The sequence below is a fragment of the Rhinoderma darwinii genome, unplaced genomic scaffold (assembly GCF_050947455.1).
Source record: "Rhinoderma darwinii isolate aRhiDar2 unplaced genomic scaffold, aRhiDar2.hap1 Scaffold_4443, whole genome shotgun sequence".
NCBI lineage: Eukaryota > Metazoa > Chordata > Amphibia > Anura > Rhinodermatidae > Rhinoderma > Rhinoderma darwinii.
In genome coordinates this window covers 7327-30984 of record NW_027463897.1, presented here as the reverse complement: position 1 = coordinate 30984, position 23658 = coordinate 7327, and the positions used below count along the sequence as shown (strand labels likewise).

At 46.7% G+C, this 23658-nt stretch overlaps 1 protein-coding gene across 1 annotated transcript; it reads right to left on the bottom strand.

Moving 5' to 3' along the window:
• Window positions 1-9907: 9907 nt before the first annotated feature.
• On the bottom strand, window positions 9908-20156 carry LOC142715638 (transcriptional repressor scratch 1-like). The gene is made up of 3 exons (XM_075848668.1): window positions 20007-20156; window positions 15236-15350; window positions 9908-15124 (listed from the first exon to the last, which is right to left on the bottom strand). The coding sequence occupies exons 1-3, from the start codon at window positions 20154-20156 to the stop codon at window positions 14400-14402; spliced, it is 990 nt and encodes a 329-aa protein (XP_075704783.1). The 3' UTR covers window positions 9908-14399.
• Window positions 20157-23658: the final 3502 nt, after the last annotated feature.

Here is a 23658-nt window from a genome sequence, read left to right as displayed (position 1 = left end):
CTCTGTGTGGTGTGATTCCTTTCGTACGAACTCAGCGTATTATCCCTGCCGGTTGAGACTGATTAGTACCCGAACACATTACACACACTCTTACCACGGTTCGTCCTCTTCATTTGCGGTGACTTGGTGGAAGATATTGCTCATGTGGTTATTATGTCCCTTTGGTTTCTGCTCCACTTCCTTCTGGTTTTCTCGCTGTCATTATGACCTGATTCGCACAGAATTGCTGCATTTCTGCAGTTTTTTGAAAATTGTGGCAAAATTGGGAAAATGTGAAAATATTCAGGACTGGGGTAATCTTTGTGAATTCTCTGCCCCTTGCAGCCAAGGAAGTGCGTCCAATGAGGCAAGGAGCACCCCCGTCATGAATGGCGCTGCCCTGACCGTGTGGAGCTTTTTGTATCCATGTGGGCACAGTGCAGGTGAAGTGATTTACTGTCTGGTGGCTGCTTGGCACTATGTGGGCACAGTATTATCGGGGTATGTCCTATTCTATCTGGATAATGTATGGCAGCACATTTGATATAGATGTGGATATTACTAGGATAGCCCACAGTATGAGAGACGTTCCTGCCCCCTTTGTCTCAGTACGGGGGCTTCTATGTTCTGCTCTTTGTGGGGTTCTAATGTCCAGTCTGTGGGGCTCCAGAGTGTCGTTTTGGCCTCCGTCGGGCTGGTATATGTCAGTATCTTTTTTTTCCAAGTATTAGACCGTGCTAATCCATCCAACCGGATCCCACAAAAAAGGGAAACCTTGCGGTATACATTCCTTTAACATTGCCCCTGTGACGTACTGAATGGCTTCTGTCCGCGGCCTCCGTTATATGTGCGCGTCACAAGCTTTCCATGGAGTTTACATTGAACGGTACTTGTAACTGTGACAGAGCTCATTGTAAGGAATCTATGACAGTTCAAGTGTCACCTACTTCCGGAACTTTCCCCAGTGTGTAAAATAAACGTAGGTCAAAACCATGATGTGAATGGGGCCTTACACCTTACCTCCCAACCGTCCCGGAATACGGATGGTGTGTCGCTGTACCGGGCAGCCGGTGGTATGTCTTCAGGACACAGATACAGTTGAAACCAATGCTGAAGCAGGGAACCGTCAGCTCCCTGCTTCAGCATTCAACTATGGAGTCCCCGGCCAGAGCAACACAAGTTCTCTGGCCAGGGACTCCTGTCCTGGGGAAGCCCTTGACGTCACTGTCCATGTATAGATAGTGAAGCTAGGGCTTCTATAGGAGCGGGAGCCTCAATGGCGCTATCAACGTGGGGGGGGGGGGGGGTTAGCGATATCTACAGGGGGTGGTGCAGCACTGTCTACATGGGCAGTTTGGATCTACATGGGCACTATTTACAGGGGACACTGTGGAGCTATCTACATGGGCACTGTGTGTGGCACTATCTATATGAGAATTGGCACTTTATAAGTGGGCACTGTGGCACTATGTTAGTATGTGGGCACTGACACATCTATGTGGGCATTATAGGGGAAGCTGACGGTCATTACACTGTATGGAGGGAATTTGTGTTGGTTTTATACTATATGGAGGCATCTACGGGAGCATTATACTGTATGGGGACATCAATAGGGGCATTACACTACTGTATGGGGGCATTATACAGGTATGAAGGCATCAATGGGGGCATAATACTGTATGGGGGCATCCATAGGGGCATTACACTGTATGGGGGCATCTATGGGGGTATTATACTGTATGAAGGCATCAATGGGGGCATAATACTGTATGGGGGTATCTATGGGGGCATAATACTGTATGGGGGTATCTATGGGGGCATAATACTGTATGGGGGTATCTATGGGGGCATAATACTGTATGGGGGCATCCATAGGGGCATTACACTGTATGGGGGCATCTATGGGGGTATTATACTGTATGAAGGCATCAATGGGGGCATAATACTGTATGGGGGCATCCATAGGGGCATTACACTGTATGGGGGCATCTATGGGGGTATTATACTGTATGAAGGCATCAATGGGGGCATAATACTGTATGGGGGCATCTATGGGGGCATAATACTGTATGGGGGTATCTATGGGGGAGTTATACTGTATGGGGGCATCTATGGGGGCATAATACTGTATGGGGGTATCTATGGGGGCATTATACTGTATGTGGGCATCTATGGGGGCATAATACTGTATGGGGCATTATACTGTGTGGGGGTTCAATTGGGGCATTACACGGTGGGGAGACACTATGGGGGAGCATGATATTTTGTTCGCTGAACTGGGTGTGTATGGGCGGGAATTGGGTGGGGTTAGAGGTGTGGCTTAAAAGTGAAAAATATTACACTACTTTCGCCGCATCGATTGTCCCTCTTTGCGATTCTTGAAAGTTGGGAGGTTTGCTCCCTCCTTTAGTCCCTACATGCCACTGGTCCTTATTGATCTGAAGGTCGGTGAGGGGAGCTGCAGGCAGGAAATGGCGCGTTGTGTGTCTCGGACTCTGGGCTTCCTGCTGGGGGTGTAACGCTCTGTGAGCTGAGCAGCCAGGACTCCACACTGATACATTGTAACAAAGAGTGACCACAGAGCATTGCCTAGACTGGATACAATTGTAGCAAACCCTCAGCTGAGAGCAGGACAAAGTATGTACCCGATGAGTATAAACAAGTGTTCTCATTCACTGCCATCAAGCAGAGACATAAAAAATGTAGAGGAATTGAAATCCAAAGTATATTAGAAGCTGCGGAGCGTTTCATTCTGTGGTGGGGCTGCATTGACATGGGACTGCACGGGCACTTTGTGTTTCTTCTGCGTTCTAGTCTCTGTTTTACTGCAATGCCTGGATGCTATATGTCATTGAATGGAGTTTATAACCATCTCTGCCCCCTGAAACCCCCCGCTGGATGAAATAACAGAGGCGGAGACCGGGTGTATTTTCTCGCTTGGTTTATTGAGGTGCAGTAAAGGCCTATAGTAATTGTACATTGTGCTTTCATTCTACTAAGAGCGCCCCCTGTGTCCACACATAAAAATAACACCTCCCCCGGGGGATGGGGCGGAGTCCAGAACATCCCTCATGAAATTTCGCTGCAACCTCCGCTGGAAAAAGGGTGATCGGGCGATGTCCAGAGAGGCCGCGGCCCCCGCCCGTCTCCACGCCTGCAGCGCCCCGTTATTATTTCATTTTTAATGTTTTGTTTTTTATTAACTAAACAAGTGCAGAAATACCTGAAGGATTCCCCGCCCCCTCCCGGCCTGAGCCCCGCCCCTGAGCTTCCCCGCGCAGTCTTCAAAGATCTTGGATGGGGGAGGGGCGGCGGCGCTCAGGGCGGGAGGAAGGAGGCGATTTATTAGTCGTTCTTGTGCTGATTTCACATTGTCATGAATATCGTCATCATGAGCGCAATGCTACTGTAGAAAGGTCGTCACATGGCTTATCTCGAGCGCCGCCGCCGCCGCCGCCACCGGAAAGTTTTTCTTTCTTTTTTAATTTTTTATTTGAAAAATAACAAAACTCGTGTTCCGTCGTCTTCATCCTCCAGAAAGTTCTCCTAAGTTCCTACGTCTAAAATTGCGCTAATCTGCAGGCAATGCATTACATGGAAGAAAAAAAAACATCGCCCCTTTCCACGCACGACGGGAGGCCTCAAGATGCGAGCGCGTCGGCAGAAAAATCGGAGAGAAGCGCGGCATGTTCACCAGCTAAATACTGGACCCCAGGGGCCCCCGTAGATCACTGCACCCCCATATTGTACTGATAACCGCTACACTGCACAGGGGCCACACCCTAACAAACACAGGTATAGCAGAGCTGATATTGTCACATGCGTTATCTGTGCTGTTACATAGGACTGCAGGTAACATCTACCACATTATGTGTACTCAGAGAGTTATCACTGTGTTATCTGTGGTGTTACATAGGACTGCAGGTAACATCTACTACATTATCTGTAGTCAGAGAGTTATCACTGTGTTATATGTGGTGTTACATAGGACTGCAGGTAACATCTACTACATTATCTGTAGTCAGAGAGTTATCACTGTGTTATATGTGGTGTTACATAGGACTGCAGGTAACATCTACTACATTATCTGTACTCAGAGAGTTATCACTGTGTTATCTGTGGTGTTACATAGGACTGCAGGTGACATCTACTACATTATCTGTACTCAGAGCGTTATCACTGTGTTATCTGTGGTGTTACATAGGACTGCAGGTAACACTACTACATTATTTGTAATCACAGAGTTATCACTGTGTTATCTGTGGTGTCACATAGGACTGCAGGTAACATCTACCACATTATCTGTACTCAGAGCGTTATCACTGTGTGTTATCTGTCGTGTTACATAGGACTGCAGGTAACATCTACTACATTATCTGTACTCAGAGAGTTATCACTGTGTTATCTGTGGTGTTACATAGGACTGCAGGTAACACTACTACATTATTTGTAATCACAGAGTTATCACTGTGTTATCTGTGGTGTCACATAGGACTGCAGGTAACATCTACCACATTATCTGTACTCAGAGCGTTATCACTGTGTGTTATCTGTCGTGTTACATAGGACTGCAGGTAACACTACTACATTATCTGTAGTCAGAGAGCTATCACTGTGTTATCTGTGGTGTTACATAGGACTGCAGGTAACATCTACTACATTATCTGTACTCAGAGAGTTATCACTGTGTTATCTGTGGTGTTACATAGGACTGCAGGTAACATCTACTACATTATCTGTACTCAGGAAGTTATCACTGTGTTATCTGTCGTGTTACATAGGACTGCAGGTAACATCTACTACATTATCTGTACTCAGAGAGTTATCACTGTGTTATCTGTGGTGTTACATAGGACTGCAGGTAACATCTACTACATTATCTGTACTCAGGAAGTTATCACTGTTATCTGTGGTGTTACATAGGACTGCAGGTAACATATACCACATTATCTGTACTCAGAGAGTTATCACTGTGTTATCTGTGGTGTTACATAGGACTGCAGGTAACATCTATTACATTATCTGTAATCAGAGAGTTATCACTGTGTTATCTGTGGTGTTACATAGGACTGCAGGTAACACTACTACATTATCTGTACCCAGAGCGTTATCACTGTGTGTTATCTGTCGTGTTACATAGGACTGCAGGTAACACTACTACATTATCTGTACTCAGAGAGTTATCACTGTGTTATCTGTGGTGTTACATAGGACTGCAGGTAACATCTACTACATTATCTGTACTCAGAGAGTTATCACTGTGTTATCTGTGATGTTACATAGGACTGCAGGTAACACTACTACATTATCTGTACTCAGAGAGTTATCACTGTGTTATCTGTGGTGTTACATAGGACTGCAGGTAACATCTACTACATTATCTGTACTCAGAGAGTTATCACTGTGTTATCTGTGATGTTACATAGGACTGCAGGTAACATCTACTACATTATCTGTACTCAGAGAGCTATCACTGTGTTATCTGTGATGTTACATAGGACTGCAGGTAACATCTACTACATTATCTGTACTCAGAGAGTTATCACTGTGTGTTATCTGTGGTGTTACATAGGACTGCAGGTAACATCTACTACATTATCTGTACTCAGAGAGTTATCACTGTGTTATCTGTGGTGTTACATAGGATTTCAGGTAACATCTACTACATTATCTGTACTCAGAGAGTTATCACTGTGTTATCTGTGGTGTTACATAGGACTGCAGGTAATATCTACTACATTATCTGTACTCAGAGAGTTATCACTGTGTGTTATCTGTGGTGTTACATAGGACTGCAGGTAATATCTACTACATTATCTGTACTCAGAGAGTTATCACTGTGTTATATGTGGTGTTACATAGGACTGCAGGTAACATCTACTACATTATCTGTAATCAGAGAGTTATCACTGTTATCTGTGGTGTTACATAGGACTGCAGGTAACATCTACTACATTATCTGTACTCAGAGAGTTATCACTGTGTTATCTGTGGTGTTACATAGGACTGCAGGTAATATCTACTACATTATCTGTACTCAGAGAGTTCTCACTGTTATATGTGGTGTTACATAGGACTGCAGGTAACACTACTACATTATATGTACTCAGAGAGTTATCACTGTGTTATCTGTGGTGTTACATAGGACTGCAGGTCACATCTACTACATTATCTGTACTCAGAGAGTTATCACTGTGTTATATGTGGTGTTACATAGGACTGCAGGCAACATCTACTACATTATCTGTTCTCAGAGAGTTATCACTGTGTTATCTGTGGTGTTACATAGGACTGCAGGTAATATCTACTACATTATCTGTACTCAGAGAGTTATCACTGTTATCTGTGGTGTTACATAGGACTGCAGGTAACATCTACTACATTATCTGTATTCAGGGAGTTATCACTGTGTTATCTGTGGTGTTACATAGGACTGCAGGTAACATCTACTACATTATCTGTACTCAGAGAGTTATCACTGTGTTGTATGTGGTGTTACATGGGACTGCAGGTAACACCACTACATTATCTGTACTCAGATAGATATCACTGTTATCTGTGGTGTTACATAGGACTGCAGGTAACACTACTACATTATCTGTACTCAGAGAGTTATCACTGTTATCTGTGGTGTTACTTAGGACTGCAGGTAACATCTACTACATTATTTGTAATCACAGAGTTATCACTGTGTTATCTGTGGTGTTACATAGGACTGCAGGTAACATCTACTACATTATCTGTAATCAGAGAGTTATCACTGTGTTATCTGTGGTGTTACATAGGACTGCAGGTAACATCTACTACATTATCTGTACTCAGAGAGTTATCACTGTGTTATCTGTGGTGTTACATAGGACTGCAGGTAACATCTACTACATTATTTGTAATCAGAGAGTTATCACTGTGTTATCTGTGGTGTTACATAGGACTGCAGGTAACATCTACTACATTATCTGTAATCAGAGAGTTATCACTGTGTTATCTGTGGTGTTACATAGGACTGCAGGTAACACTACTACATTATCTGTACTCAGAGAGTTATCACTGTGTTATCTGTGGTGTTACATAGGACTGCAGGTAACCCTACTACATTATCTGTAATCTGAGAGTTATCATTGCGTTATCTGTGGTGTTACATAGGACTGCAGGTAACACTACTAAATTATCTGTACTCAGAGAGTTATCACTGTGTTATCTGTGGTGTTACATAGGACTGCAGGTAACACTACTACATTATCTGTACTCAGAGAGTTATCACTGTGTTATCTGTGGTGTTACATAGGACTGCAGGTAACACTACTACATTATCTGTCCTCAGAGAGTTATCACTGTGTTATCTGTGGTGTTACATAGGACTGCAGGTAACATCTACTACATTATCTGTACTCAGAGAGTTATCCCTGTATTATCTGTACTCAGAGAGTTATCACTGTGTTATCTGTGGTGTTACATAGGACTGCAGGTAACATCTACTACATTATCTGTACTCAGAGAGTTATCACTGTGTTATCTGTGGTGTTACATAGGACTGCAGGTAACATCTACTACATTATCTGTACTCAGGAAGTTATCACTGTGTTATCTGTCGTGTTACATAGGACTGCAGGTAACATCTACTACATTATCTGTACTCAGAGAGTTATCACTGTGTTATCTGTGGTGTTACATAGGACTGCAGGTAACATCTACTACATTATCTGTACTCAGGAAGTTATCACTGTGTTATCTGTGGTGTTACATAGGACTGCAGGTAACATATACCACATTATCTGTACTCAGAGAGTTATCACTGTGTTATCTGTGGTGTTACATAGGACTGCAGGTAACATCTATTACATTATCTGTAATCAGAGAGTTATCACTGTGTTATCTGTGGTGTTACATAGGACTGCAGGTAACATATACCACATTATCTGTACTCAGAGAGTTATCACTGTGTTATCTGTCGTGTTACATAGGACTGCAGGTAACACTACTACATTATCTGTACTCAGAGAGTTATCACTGTGTTATCTGTGGTGTTACATAGGACTGCAGGTAACATCTACTACATTATCTGTACTCAGAGAGTTATCACTGTGTTATCTGTGATGTTACATAGGACTGCAGGTAACACTACTACATTATCTGTACTCAGAGAGTTATCACTGTGTTATCTGTGGTGTTACATAGGACTGCAGGTAACATCTACTACATTATCTGTACTCAGAGAGTTATCACTGTGTTATCTGTGATGTTACATAGGACTGCAGGTAACATCTACTACATTATCTGTACTCAGAGAGCTATCACTGTGTTATCTGTGATGTTACATAGGACTGCAGGTAACATCTACTACATTATCTGTACTCAGAGAGTTATCACTGTGTGTTATCTGTGGTGTTACATAGGACTGCAGGTAACATCTACTACATTATCTGTACTCAGAGAGTTATCACTGTGTTATCTGTGGTGTTACATAGGACTGCAGGTAATATCTACTACATTATCTGTACTCAGAGAGTTATCACTGTGTGTTATCTGTGGTGTTACATAGGACTGCAGGTAATATCTACTACATTATCTGTACTCAGAGAGTTATCACTGTGTTATCTGTGATGTTACATAGGACTGCAGGTAACATCTACTACATTATCTGTACTCAGAGAGCTATCACTGTGTTATCTGTGATGTTACATAGGACTGCAGGTAACATCTACTACATTATCTGTACTCAGAGAGTTATCACTGTGTGTTATCTGTGGTGTTACATAGGACTGCAGGTAACATCTACTACATTATCTGTACTCAGAGAGTTATCACTGTGTTATCTGTGGTGTTACATAGGACTGCAGGTAATATCTACTACATTATCTGTACTCAGAGAGTTATCACTGTGTGTTATCTGTGGTGTTACATAGGACTGCAGGTAATATCTACTACATTATCTGTACTCAGAGAGTTATCACTGTGTTATATGTGGTGTTACATAGGACTGCAGGTAACATCTACTACATTATCTGTAATCAGAGAGTTATCACTGTTATCTGTGGTGTTACATAGGACTGCAGGTAACATCTACTACATTATCTGTACTCAGAGAGTTATCACTGTGTTATCTGTGGTGTTACATAGGACTGCAGGTAATATCTACTACATTATCTGTACTCAGAGAGTTATCACTGTTATATGTGGTGTTACATAGGACTGCAGGTAACACTACTACATTATATGTACTCAGAGAGTTATCACTGTGTTATCTGTGGTGTTACATAGGACTGCAGGTCACATCTACTACATTATCTGTACTCAGAGAGTTATCACTGTGTTATATGTGGTGTTACATAGGACTGCAGGCAACATCTACTACATTATCTGTTCTCAGAGAGTTATCACTGTGTTATCTGTGGTGTTACATAGGACTGCAGGTAATATCTACTACATTATCTGTACTCAGAGAGTTATCACTGTTATCTGTGGTGTTACATAGGACTGCAGGTAACATCTACTACATTATCTGTATTCAGGGAGTTATCACTGTGTTATCTGTGGTGTTACATAGGACTGCAGGTAACATCTACTACATTATCTGTACTCAGAGAGTTATCACTGTGTTGTATGTGGTGTTACATGGGACTGCAGGTAACACCACTACATTATCTGTACTCAGATAGATATCACTGTTATCTGTGGTGTTACATAGGACTGCAGGTAACACTACTACATTATCTGTACTCAGAGAGTTATCACTGTTATCTGTGGTGTTACTTAGGACTGCAGGTAACATCTACTACATTATTTGTAATCAGAGAGTTATCACTGTGTTATCTGTGGTGTTACATAGGACTGCAGGTAACATCTACTACATTATCTGTAATCAGAGAGTTATCACTGTGTTATCTGTGGTGTTACATAGGACTGCAGGTAACATCTACTACATTATCTGTACTCAGAGAGTTATCACTGTGTTATCTGTGGTGTTACATAGGACTGCAGGTAACATCTACTACATTATTTGTAATCAGAGAGTTATCACTGTGTTATCTGTGGTGTTACATAGGACTGCAGGTAACATCTACTACATTATCTGTAATCAGAGAGTTATCACTGTGTTATCTGTGGTGTTACATAGGACTGCAGGTAACACTACTACATTATCTGTACTCAGAGAGTTATCACTGTGTTATCTGTGGTGTTACATAGGACTGCAGGTAACCCTACTACATTATCTGTAATCTGAGAGTTATCACTGCGTTATCTGTGGTGTTACATAGGACTGCAGGTAACACTACTAAATTATCTGTACTCAGAGAGTTATCACTGTGTTATCTGTGGTGTTACATAGGACTGCAGGTAACACTACTACATTATCTGTACTCAGAGAGTTATCACTGTGTTATCTGTGGTGTTACATAGGACTGCAGGTAACACTACTACATTATCTTTCCTCAGAGAGTTATCACTGTGTTATCTGTGGTGTTACATAGGACTGCAGGTAACATCTACTACATTATCTGTACTCAGAGAGTTATCCCTGTATTATCTGTACTCAGAGAGTTATCACTGTGTTATCTGTGGTGTTACATAGGACTGCAGGTAACATCTACTACATTATCTGTACTCAGAGAGTTATCACTGTGTTATCTGTGGTGTTACATGGGACTGCAGGCAACATCTACTACATTATCTGTACTCAGAGAGTTATCACTGTGTTATCTGTGGTGTTACATGGGACTGCAGGTAACATCTACTACATTATCTGTACTCAGAGAGTTATCACTGTGTTATCTGTGGTGTTACATGGGACTGCAGGCAACATCTACTACATTATCTGTACTCAGAGAGTTATCACTGTGTTATCTGTGGTGTTACATGGGACTGCAGGTAACATATACCACATTATCTGTACTCAGAGAGTTATCACTGTGTTATCTGTGGTGTTACATGGGACTGCAGGTAACATCCGATACATTATCTACAATTTGATGTTGGAAAGAGTTGAATGACATATTCAGCTCTGCTACACCTGCATGCAGTAAGTTGGTTGCTGTCACTGCGCTGGGTGGGGGAAGGTGTTTGCTAGAAAATGACTGATTTATGTCTCCGCTTTTCACCAGGATTCCCTGTGGCCCCCGAGTGTTTTATTTGCGTGGCTGCTGGTTGGGCCCCCTATGGCCTCCTCAGATCAAGGTCTCCTGTAGATGAGCTGCTGCTATGTAACAGCTGTCAGTCCAGTAAACAGTCTTGCTGGGGGTAGTAGTGCGCACAGCAGCTGATCCCCACTACGTGATCCATGCAGCGCTGATCTAAAGCAGAATCCCCAAAATACAAGATCATTTAATAAATCCCTGATACAAGAATAATTGAGGCAGAGCCTGATTGCTCAGAATCCCCGCACTCCCTAGAACGAGCATGCAGTAACTGTGGTTATTATTGCTTCATCTTCAGTATAGATTCCATACAGGAACGTATTGCAACTAAGCTCTAACCCCCTCCCCCACAAACCCTACAAAATTGGCATAGATTCCAACCTCTGGCATGCAAAACCCCAGAAAATAACGTGACATGGACCAAAGTCCTCAGTCCATGCCCCTCCCTAAGATTGTGTGGCGATCATTACGTCGTCTCTGCTTTACCAAGTGACCAGGTGGTTTTTTTGCCGAAATCTTCTCTTTTGGAAGCATAAAAGTGACTGATGCTTTGGCATAGTTATAGAAAACTGGAGAAAGTGGAGTCTCCCCAGACCTATAATACTGGTCAGTGACTGAGCCCAACAGCCGGAGCACTGACCGCTCTCTGACCCTTGACCAGCAAGAACACAGATCAGACCGGACACTGACCCCGAAACCACTGGTCAAGGCTCATCTCGCTGCTCAGTGCTCCACCATAGCCACAACACAACTATAAGAATGGTCAACCACCGCCCATGGCTGCCGCTGGTCAGACTCCCAGAGCAAGCAGCACATCTAGAGATAACTGGGAGCTGCCAGTGGCCAGCGCTTATTGCTAGCTGTGTGACCTGCGATAGACCGGGCTCCTTCTTCTCTATAAATGGCCACCGCAACAAGGATCTATGATGGTCCATAAAGGAAACTATGAACTGACCACAAAGAACGCACGACCCTTTCAATGCTGCGGACTCATTATTGCAGGTTTTGTAAATCCTGTGGAGTCTTGAATGAAGGGTGGTGGGTTATCGGGGAGGAGATGACCCAGACGAGAGGACAACGCAACCAATGGCTCATCGTTCGACCTCTAAGATCTTAGAAGGACCAGTTATACCAAAGGGGGGAGGCAGGAATGAGTGATGTGAATGATCCAGACTTATCGTGACGTGAGACATCCCAACCATTCCTGCTGGACAGGAAACATGCAATTCTCCTTACATTAGCAGAAAAATGTCCATGGAAGGAGCATAAGATTACAACCAGGGGAAGCCGTGCTGCCCTCGTGTCATCCACTGGTTCCCACTAATAGACATGAATCTTCTGCATCAAAAAAACCTAAGAATGTCAAACACAAACTATCACGGAGGCAGAAATGAAGAGGAGCCAAGATTCTCTGTGTATCCCAACTACTGGTGAGGTCCTCGAGCCGGAGATCATGAGGTAATGCTGAAGTGACAAGGAAAAGCCATGAGCACAAATAAGACAACCAGGTGGAACAATGGAATCAACAGGTCACAGTGGATTTCGACATGATGAACTCCACCCAAAGCACCAGAGGAAGACTATGAGGAGAAGACCATTAAAACGGTCTTTTAGGCTCCATGATTCACCAGGACCTCAATAATGTGCAGGATGAAGAACATGGAAGGACTGACTGTACTGACCAAGGAATTACTGGTAGGAGATCACATGGGTGAAGTCTATTATCTTGGGCCACCCGCACCTATCTCAAGAATGGGGGTCTCCCAAACCTGTCCGCACCTGGTGAGGTGGCTGCCGCATTCAGCTGGAGGCTCAGTAGAGAAGTGGTCGAGATTATGGAACAGTCGAGCTCGCTGTGCCACGCTGTTTTCGTAGAAGTGAATGGGACTTACGATAACGGTGTAGCACAACAAGCTCGGTTGTTTCTGTAATCTGGGCCAACTCTCCACTGAGCCTCCAGCAAAATGCGGCAGCTAGCGGCCACCTTACTAGGCACGGACTGGTTTGTGGAACTCCCAATCTCGAGATAGGTGGGGGTGCCAGAGCTGGGACCTGCATCTATCCTGTGCATATGCCATAAATGTCCAAGACGGGAATACCCCTAAAAGTAATGCAAAAGAAACCATGATCCTTCCAGGAATACCTCATTACATGATCCTACAGCGATGGACCAGGATATGTATGATCGATCCAAGACTTGAAGACATCCCTTGAATACTTTGGGAGTGGGACTTAATGCTTACAACTCCTCTGAGTGATAGATTTATCCACAAGGAATGATGCTGTGATGAAGGAAACTTGAGGTGGTGAGACTCCGACAGCAGTGAAAGGGTTTCTTCTTCGTAGTTATTGTCTGGTCCTACTCAGAACTGCAGATATCAATGAAAATATCTCAGATTAAAAAAGAAATATTCTGAAAAATGGATAAAACCGTGAAGGTTTTTGTGGAGTCAAATGTGTGTGACAGGAGGAGTGATGAAGGCCGAAGCACTGGAAGCGCGTGGCCAGGATGTCCATGTACTCCCAGTAACTCCGACCCCCCTCCCGATGGTCAATGACCTGAGACCTTATGGACACATTACAGAACATCTCTTGACTCCTTGTAAACCAACATGACTGCTCTAATGATATGATCCCCCCGTCTGTTTCTCTGAGGCGGGTCTCCCTAAATTGCTACTGGTCCAAATAAGTTGTCCTTCGTCATAATTCTACAGTATTGGAGGATAACTCCCAGTATGACCATCGGAGACTGTTAATGGCTAAACAGGTCTGTGGACTCATCCTGCACCGCCCTTCTGTCCTTACCTTGTCCTATGTTGTCCCCACACAAATGGAGGACCCTAGACTAATGGAATAAATATAAAGGAAGACCCCGATGTTCTCTAGAGCTAGAACCATATCTCCTCAATCTGCGCCTTCAAGTTATGGCTACAAACTCAGACTTGTTCCCCTCTTAGGTCCCATGGTTATGTCTTAAACTAAGAGTTTCATATAGATGATTGAATGCAAATAGTAAGACGCAAGGGTCAATATAACGCTGCCATGAAAAGAGACATCCCTCCGGTGGTCAGGATCTCCTGTAAATAGTTAACCCTTGGAAGAGCAAGAAAATAAATGTGTATATAGAAACAGGAGTGGAAAAGTGGAAATACCATCTGCATCAAATACTGACTGAGGAGAGCAGCACCGGGTCAACCAGTGGCCAGAGAAGGTCAAGCAGGTGGCCATGGGGTTGGGTACAAGGATGTATAATGTGGTGATGTCCTCTTCTGGATAGAAGGAGCAGCTTCAGTCTTCCATTGGGCTGAGTGGAGGCACCGCACCCTTGAAGCAGGCCGACTCATAGTGTTTGTTCAGATATGACTTGAGAGCGAACGTCTTGCTGCAGCGTTTGCACTTGTAGTGTTTGAAGGCGGAGTGTGTCTGCATGTGGGCACGGAGGTTGGAGCGGTCAGCAAAGGTTTTGCCACAGTGGGCGCAGCCAAAGGGCTTTTCACCGGTGTGGGACCTCATATGGCCCTGGAGAAGCCACGGTCGGCTGAAGGCTTTCCCACAGGTTTCACACTTGTGCTTGAGGTCATGTGTAAGTAGATGCATGGCCATGGCCGGCATGGACACATATACCTTGCCACAGGTTGGGCACTTCTTGGCTAGCTTGCTATCCAGGCTGCGATGAGTCTGCTTGTGTCGACTTAGGTTTGAAGATGTGGCATAGCTCTTCCCACACTCGCTGCAGCTATGTCGCTGAATGGAACGACCTCCTGTTATAACCTTGCGTCGAGACCGCCCATCTGTGATGAAGAAGGCGTCCACTGAGTAACCCTCACTGACTGCGGTGTCCCCGTTGATGTAGCCACCTGTGATCTCTGACCGTGGACTGTCAGGTGGCTCGGAGTCAGCAGCGCCATACTCACTGTGCACTGCTGTATATAGGGTGTCTGGAGAGGGGACTTTGATGGCTTCATCGCTGTCTCCATCATATACAGATGGGGTGATATATTCAGTGATGTAACCTGAAAAAGAGGGACAAATGTGGTTTACTGTCTGCTACACAAGAAGACCAACAACGTCTTATCAACATGAAGAACACTGGACAACCCCGACATGTTCACCAGCCGCCATACCTCCCACTTCTGCACCCTTCCTGCATTCTCCGTATTGTCCCACCTCTTTATGTCCTCCCTCATGGGTGGTGTGCTGGGGTGCCAGGGGATCAGGTGAGGTTTGGAGTCTCAGCTCCTGAACAACAAAGTCCACTTAATGACCCAGAGGACACAGAGTCCTTCATACTGGTTATTCAAGACTGAAATCAATGTACTACGGTCACTCTGGGCGTCTTATATGAAGGGATCGGTGCAGGCTGTATTATGTTGGGTAAGAAATGAAGACTACGGTTCTGCTCACATGGCGGCTTGTAATCATAACGGAGCCATGACAATGATGGATCCATTTTCTAATAGATTACAATGGCCCATACCAAACCAACATAATACAAGGCGAATAGAAAGGCAGCTGACCATAGAGACAACTCCAAAACAAGAGCATCTGCAATACAGTGTCAAGCCTTTACAGCTCCCTCTAGAGGTAGACCTCCCCGCTGACAGATACTATTAAGATGTCCATATCCAGAATTCTGCAGAAAGTACACTGAGATATAGGCCTTGAGGAATCTCTGGAGGGGCACGGTCCTCATTAGGATTGTGATGGGGTCGGGACTTGTGACCACGATACATTTTTTCCTCAGTACTTTTCTCGTCTGAAACCGGCCTTCTGGAGCGATCCTTTGGTTGAACGTGTTTTTGTAAGTGGTGATCATGTGCTGCCAGCCTTGTTGGTAATGCTGAATCCATGAATATTCTTCTCTGGATGATCCATCAGCTCTGGATTACGATGGTTTCCCATAAGAAGATGACTCTGATTGTTTGACATGGGAAGAAATGCTGCAAAAAAAAGTAAATGTGAAGGTTGAGTTGTCCTTCACTATCAGTGCTCCCGCTCACTTCATCTTTATCCAGCTCAGACCATCCGTAATGAGATCCCCATGGAGAAATAATTACAGCTCTAAGATCTTATGAGTGAATCCCTTGACCTTCTGAGAGGTGGCCCTGGGAAGTCCATGCGTTGTTGAAGTTTAGACCCAGGGACCTCAGTAATGCTCCAAATCTAGTGCTGTGCTCTGTTTTACGTTGTAGTCCCGCAGGACTCCGAGGCTTTGATGATGCAAGTGGACAGTCTATTGAGTAACTTCGCCATCGTTTTCACTTCCTTCATATGATCTGGAGCTGCGGAGGAACGGTGAGGAATGACTAAGGTACACAATGTGCATTTCTTCTATGGGGGCATCTCCGGGGGCTATAAACCTTTCATTGTTGAGCCGGAGATGAAGAATACATTGGTGGCAGATTAATGACTGTCCTCCATGTATATAGTGAACATGCGGCTGTGTTTAATGGACGGGGTATCTACAGTTACAGTGGAGGAAATAAGTATTTGATCCCTTGCTGATTTTGTAAGTTTGCCCACTGTCAAAGTCATGAACATTCTAGAATTTTTAGGCTAGGTTAATTTTACCAGTGAGAGATAGATTATATAAAAAAAATAAAAAAAAATAACATTGTCAAAATTATATATATTTATTTGCATTGTGCACAGAGAAATAAGTATTTGATCCCTTTGGCAAACAAGACTTAATACTTGGTGGCAAAACCCTTGTTGGCCAGCACAGCAGTCAGACGTTTTTAGTAGTTGATGATGAGGTTTGCACACATGTTAGATGGAATTTTGGCCCACTCCTCTTTGCAGCTCATCTGTAAATCATTAAGATTTCGAGGCTGTCGCTTGGCAACTCGGATCTTCAGCTCCCTCCATAAGTTTTCGATGGGATTAAGGTCTGGAGACTGGCTAGGCCACTCCATGACCTTAATGTGCTTCTTTTTGAGCCACTCCTTTGTTGCCTTGGCTGTATGTTTTGGGTTATTGTCGTGCTGGAAGACCCAGCCACGAGCCATTTTTAATGTCCTGGTGGAGGGAAGGAGGTTGTCACTCAGGATTTGACAGTACATGGCTCCATCCATTCTCCCATTGATGCGGTGAAGTAGTCCTGTGCCCTTAGCAGAGAAACACCCCCAAAACATAATGTTTCCACCTCCATGCTTGACAGTGGGTACGGTGTTCTTTGGGTCATAGGCAGCATTTCTCTTCCTCCAAAAACGGCGAGTTGAGTTAATGCCAAAGAGCTCAATTTTAGTCTCATCTGACCACAGCACCTTCTCCCAATCACTCTCAGAATCATCCAGATGTAATTTGTAAACTTCAGACAGTCCTGTACATGTGCCTTCTTGAGCAGGGGGACCTTGCGGGCACTGCAGGATTTTAATCCATTATGGCGTAATGTGTTACCAATGGTTTTCTTGGTGACTGTGGTCCCAGCTGCCTTGAGATCATTAACAAGTCCCCCCCCCGTGTAGTTTTCGGCTGAGCTCTCACCTTCCTCAGGATCAAGGATACCCCACGAGGTGAGATTTTGCATGGAGCCCCAGATCGATGTCGATTGACAGTCATTTTGTATGTCTTCCATTTTCTTACTATTGCACCAACAGTTGTCTCCTTCTCACCCAGTGTCTTACTTATGGTTTTGTAGCCCATTCCAGCCTTGTGCAGGTCTATGATCTTGTCCCTGACATCCTTAGAAAGCTATTTGGTCTTGCCCATGTTGTAGAGGTTAGAGTCAGACTGATTAATTGAGTCTGTGGACAGGAGTCTTTTATACAGGTGACCATGTAAGACAGCTGTCTTTAATGCAGGCACCAAGTTGATTTGGAGCGTGTAACTGGTCTGGAGGAGGCTGAACTCTTAATGGTTGGTAGGGGATCAAATACTTATTTCTCTGTGCACAATGCAAATAAATATATATAATTTTGACAATGTGATTTTCTTATTTTTTTTTTATATAATCTATCTCTCACTGGTAAAATTAACCTAGCCTAAAAATTCTAGACTGTTCATGAATTTGACAGTGGGCAAACTTACAAAATCAGCAAGGGATCAAATACTTATTTCCTCCACTGTAGGTCCAGAATTATTTGGACAGCGACACAAGTTTTGGCATTTTAGCTGTTTACCAGAACATATTGAATATCCAGTTATATAATCTGAGCTTAAAGTAAAGACTCTCAGCTTTAATTTGAGGGTATTCACATCCTAATCTGAGGAAGGGGTTAGGAATTACAGCTCTTTAATATGGAGCTGCCTCTTTTTCAATCAACCAAAGGTAATTGGACAATTATCTCCCAAGCTATTTAATGGGCTATTCCCTCATTAATCCATCATCATTTAAGCAGGTAAAAGGTCTGGAGTTGATTCCAGGTGCGGAATTTACATTTGTTGCTGTGAACCCACAACATGAGGTGAAAGGAGCCCTTAACGCAAGTGACACCGACCATCATTAGGCTGAAAAATAGAGAAATCCATCAGAGAGAAGCACAAATGTCAGGAGCGCCCCAAATCAACAGTCTGGTACATTCTGGATAAATAAGAGCGCACTGGTGATCTCATGACCTCCAAAAGACCTGGACGTCCACAGAAGACAACAGTGGTGGATGATCACAGAGTCCTTTCCATGGTGAAGAAAAAAACCCTCACAACATCTACCCAAGTGAAGACTCTCCTGGAAGTAGGTGGATCAGTATCTAAGTCTCTCATAAAGAGAAGACTTCATGAGAGCAAATACAGAGGGTTCACCACAAGGTGCAGACCATTAATCAGCCTCAGAAATAGAAAGACCGGATTAGACTTTACCAAACAACATGTAAAGAAGCGAAACTAAGATCAACCTGGACCAGAATGATGGGAGAAGAAAGTAGGGAGAAGGCTGGGAACGGCTCATGATTGCATAGTGGGGGCAGTGTGATGGCATGGTGGAGGCGGTGTGATGGCATGGTGGGGGCGGTGTGATGGCATGGTGGAGGCAGTGTGATGCATGGTGGAGGCGGTGTGATGGCATGGTGGGGGCGGTGTGATGGCATGGTGGAGGCAGTGTGATGCATGGTGGCGGCAGTGTGATAGCATAGTGGGGGCAGTATGATGGCATGGTGGGGGCAGTGTGATGGCATGGTGGGGGCCGTGTGATGGCATGGTGGAGGCGGTGTGATGGCATGGTGGAGGCGGTGTGATGGCATGGTGGGGGCGGTGTGATGGCATGGTGGGGGCGGTGTGATGGCATGTTGGAGGCGGTGTGATGGCATGGTGGGGGCGGTGGGATGGCATGGTGGGGGCGGTGTGATGGCATGGTGGGGGCGGTGTGATGGCATGGTGGAGGCGGTGTGATGGCATGGTGGAGGCGGTGTGATGGCATGGTGGGGGCGGTGTGATGGCATGGTGGGGGCAGTGTGATGGCGGCGGTGTAGAAAAATGGCGCCAAGTCCTAAACGTTTCACAGGAGATTTTTCTTCAACTCCTTGAATTAAACCTGAAAGTCTAAACTTCAATTGTATCTCAGATGTTTAATTTCATATCCAATGTGGTGGCAGCAAAACCCAAATCATGAAGATTATGTCACCGCCCGAATAATCCTGGACCTCACTATATATACAGATGATGCTGAGTATTTATACTGTTGTGGCCGAAGCGTGAGGAGTTCATTGCTGTTCATCACTTTACAATAATGGTCCAGCAGAAGACGACCCCATGGAGAGCTGATTAGGAGCCCATCCCCCGCTGTTAGGGACAATTCCTATGAGCGGCTTCACAAAAACCTAATTAGAATCTACTGATGCACGGGGATAACACAGGGATAACTGTTTCTTGTCTGCATTGTTCTTCATCTTCTGTTTTCTCAGGGGGATTCCCTCATAGTCAGAGAACATGCAGAGGAAAACACACTACACAGGCTCAAACCTTTACAGCTCCCTCCTGAGGTTGACAGTTCTTTCCATCATAAAGTCTTTTATCTCCAGCTGTCCGGACAGGGACAACCTCGAGTCTGGTTCCACTTACATTGACATGGGCTGTATGACCTGATAAGAAAGCAGCAGACGTGAGGAGCATCTGGTCACTGGAAGTCACAGGCGTCAAACCGGAGGCTGCACTATGCCAATGACTACATATCCCCTGCTGATTCCTGTCTGACAACGTCCACAGCCAGATCTTGTACATACTGTTGTGAATTCTCAGTAGTGCAGCCTCAGATTTTGGGCCTGGAACTTCAAGGATTCAGATCTCAGCAGAGAAGTTAGAGATGACACTACGGTTGTCCCATTCTAAGTGTTCACTAATGACTTCAGAGAGCGTGGAGTCGAGCCACCTTGTCTGCAGGGGATGTGAGGACGTGTCATGTGACGTCAAAGAGCGTGGAGTCGAGCCGGCATATCTGCAGGGGATGTGAGGACGTGTCGTGTGACGTCAGAGAGCGTGGAGTCGAGCCGACATGTCTGCGGGAGATGTGAGAGCGTGGATTCGAGCCGCCATGTCTACGGCGGATGTGAGGACATGTCTTGTGATGTCAGAGAGTGTGGAGTGGAGCCGCCATGTCTGCGGGGGGATGTGAGGACGTGTCGTGGCACGTCAGAGAGCGTGGAGTCGCCATGTCTGTGGGGGATGTGAGGACAAAGAGTGGAGCCGCCATGTCTGCGGGGGATGTGAGGACGTGGAGTGGAGCCGCCATGTCTGCGGGGAATGTTAGGACGTGGAGTGAAGCCGCCATGTCTGTGGGAGATGTTGGGACGTGGAGTGGAGCCGCCATGTCTGCTGGGGATGTGAGGATGTGGAGTGGAGCCGCCATGTCTGCGGGAGATGTGAGAGCGTGAAGTCGAGCCGCCATGTCTGCGGGGGATATGAGGACGTGTCGTGTGATGTCAGAGAGCGTGGAGTGGAGCTGCCATGTCTGCGGAGGATGTGAGGACGTGGAGTGGAGCCGCCATGTCTGCGGGGTTGTGAGGACGTGGAGTGGAGACACCAAGTTTGTGGGGGATGTGAGGACTTGGATTGGAGCCGCCATGTCTGCGGGGGATGTGAGGATGTGGAGTAGAGCTGACATGTCTGCGGGGGATGTGAGGACGTGGAGTGGAGCTGCCATGTCTGCGGGGGATGTGAGGACGTGGAATGGAGCCGCCATGTCTGCGGGAGATGTGAGGATGTGGAATGGAGCCGCCATGTCTGAGGGAGATGTGAGGACATGGAGTGGAGCCGCCATGTTTGCGGGGATGTGAGGACGTGTCGTGTGATGTCAGAGAGCGTGGAGTGGAGCCGCCATGTCTGTGGGGGATGTGAGGACGTGGAGTGGAGCCGCCATGCCTACAGGAGATGTGAGCACGTGGAGTGGAGCCACCATGTCTGCGGGAGATTTGAGAACATGGAGTGGAGCCACCATGTCTGCGAGGGATGTGAGGACGTGGAGTGAAGCCGCCATGTCTGCGGGGGATGTGAGGACGTGGAGTGCAGCCGACATGTCTGCTGGGGATGTGAGGACGTGGAGTGCAGCCGACATGTCTGCAGAAGATGTGAGAACGAGGAGTGGAGCCGCCATGTCTGTGGGAGATGTGAGGACATGGATTGGAGCCGCCATGTCTGCGGGGGATTTGAGGACGTGGAGTGGAGCCGCCATGTCTGCGGAGGATGTGAGGACGTGGAGTAGAGTCGCCATGTCTGCGGGGGATGTGAGGACGTGGAGTGGAGCCGCCATGTCTGCGGGAGATGTGAAAATGTGGAATGGAGCCGCCATGTCTGAGGGTGATGTGAGGACATGGAGTGGAGCCGCCATGTCTGCGGGGGATGTGAGGACGTGGAGTGGAGCCGCGATGTCTGCGGGAGATGTGAAGATGTGGAATGGAGCCGCCATGTCTGAGGGAGAAGTGAGGACATGGAGTGGAGCCGCCATGTCTGCGGGGAATGTGAGGACATGTCATGTCATGTCAGAGAGCGTGGAGTGGAGCCACTATGTCTGCGGGGGAATGTGAGGACGTGGAGTGGAGCTGCCATATCTGCGGGGGATTTGAGGATGTGGAGTGGAGACACCAAGTCTGTGGAGGATGTGAGGACTTGGAGTGGAGCCGCCATGTCTGCGGGGGATGTGAGGATGTGGAGTAGAGCTGCCATGTCTGCGGGGGATGTGAGGACGTGGAGTGGAGCCGCCATGTCTGCGGGGGATGTGAGGACATGTCATGTGATGTCAGAGAGTGTGGAGTGGAGCCGCCATGTCTGCAGGGGATGTGAGGACGTGGAGTGGAGAAGCCATGTCTGTGGGATGTGAGAACTTGGAGTGGAGAGCCACCATGTCTGCGGGGGATGTGAGGACGTGGAGTAAGGCCGCTATGTCTGTGGGAGATGTGAGGATGTGGAATGGAGCCGCCATGTCTGAGGGAGATGTGAGGACATGGAGTGGAGCCACCATGTCTGCGGGGGATGTGAGGACGTGTCATGTGATGTCAGAGAGCGTGGAGTGGAGCCGCCATGTCTGCAGGGGATGTGAGGACGTGGAGTGGAGAAACCATGTCTGTGGGGGATGTGAGGACTTGGAGTGGAGCCACCATGTCTGCGGGGGATGTGAGGACGTGGAGTAGAGCCGCCATGTCTGCGGGAGATGTGAGGATGTGGAATGGAGCCGCCATGTCTGCGGGGGATGTGAGGACGTGGAGTGGAGCAGCCATGCCTACAGGAGATGTGAGAACGCGCAGTGGAGCTGCCATGTACGCGGGAGATGTGAGGACATGGAGTGTAGCCACCATGTCTGCAAGGGATGTGAGGACGTGGAGTGAAGCCGCCATGTCTGCGGGGGATGTGAGGACGTGGAGTGCAGCCGACATGTCTGCTGGGGATGTGAGGACGTGGAGTGCAGCCGACATGTCTGTGGAAGATGTGAGAGCGAGGAGTGGAGCCGCCATGTCTGTGGGAGATGTGAGGACATGGAGTGGAGCCACCATGTCTGCGGGGGTTGTGAGAACGTGGAGTGGAGCCGCCATGTCTGCGGGGGATGTGAGGACGTGGAGTGGAGCTGCCATGTCTGCGGGGGTTGTGAGGACGTGGAGTGGAGCCGCCATGTCTGCGGGAGATGAGAGGACGTGGAGTGGAGCCACCATGTCTGCGGGGATGTGAGGACGTGCAGTGGAGCCGCCAAGTCTGTGGGGGATGTGAGGATGTGGAGCGGAGCCGCCATGTCTGCTGGGGATGTGAGGACGTGGAGTGAAGCCGCCATGTCTGCGGGGGATGTGAGGACGTGGAGTGCAGCCGACAGGTCTGCTGGGGATGTGAGGACGTGGAGTGCAGCCGACATGTCTGCGGAAGATGTGAGAGCGAGGAGTGGAGCAGCCATGTCTGTGGGAGATGTGAGGACATGGAGTGGAGCCGCCATGTCTGCGGGGGTTGTGAGAACGTGGAGTGGAGCCGCCATGTCTGCGGGGGATGTGAGGACGTGGAGTGGAGCTGCCATGTCTGCGGGGGTTGTGAGGACGTGGAGTGGAGCTGCCATGTCTGCGGGAGATGAGAGGACGTGGAGTGGAGCCACCATGTCTGCGGGGGATGTGAGGACGTGCAGTGGAGCCGCCAAGTCTGCGGG

What these genes read in the sequence shown, in the direction of transcription:
- LOC142715638 (XM_075848668.1), bottom strand. Translation starts at nt 20,156, where the DNA reads ATGCTCCTCACGTCTGCTGCTTTCTTATCAGGTCATACAGCCCATGTC. An exon ending in CTCAGGAGGGAGCTGTAAAG is followed by an intron (nt 15,351 to 20,006) that starts GTTTGAGCCTGT and finishes TTTGTTGTTCAG; the next exon opens with GAGCTGAGACTCCAAACCTC. An exon ending in GAAGGGTGCAGAAGTGGGAG is followed by an intron (nt 15,125 to 15,235) that starts GTATGGCGGCTG and finishes CCTCTTTTTCAG; the next exon opens with GTTACATCACTGAATATATC.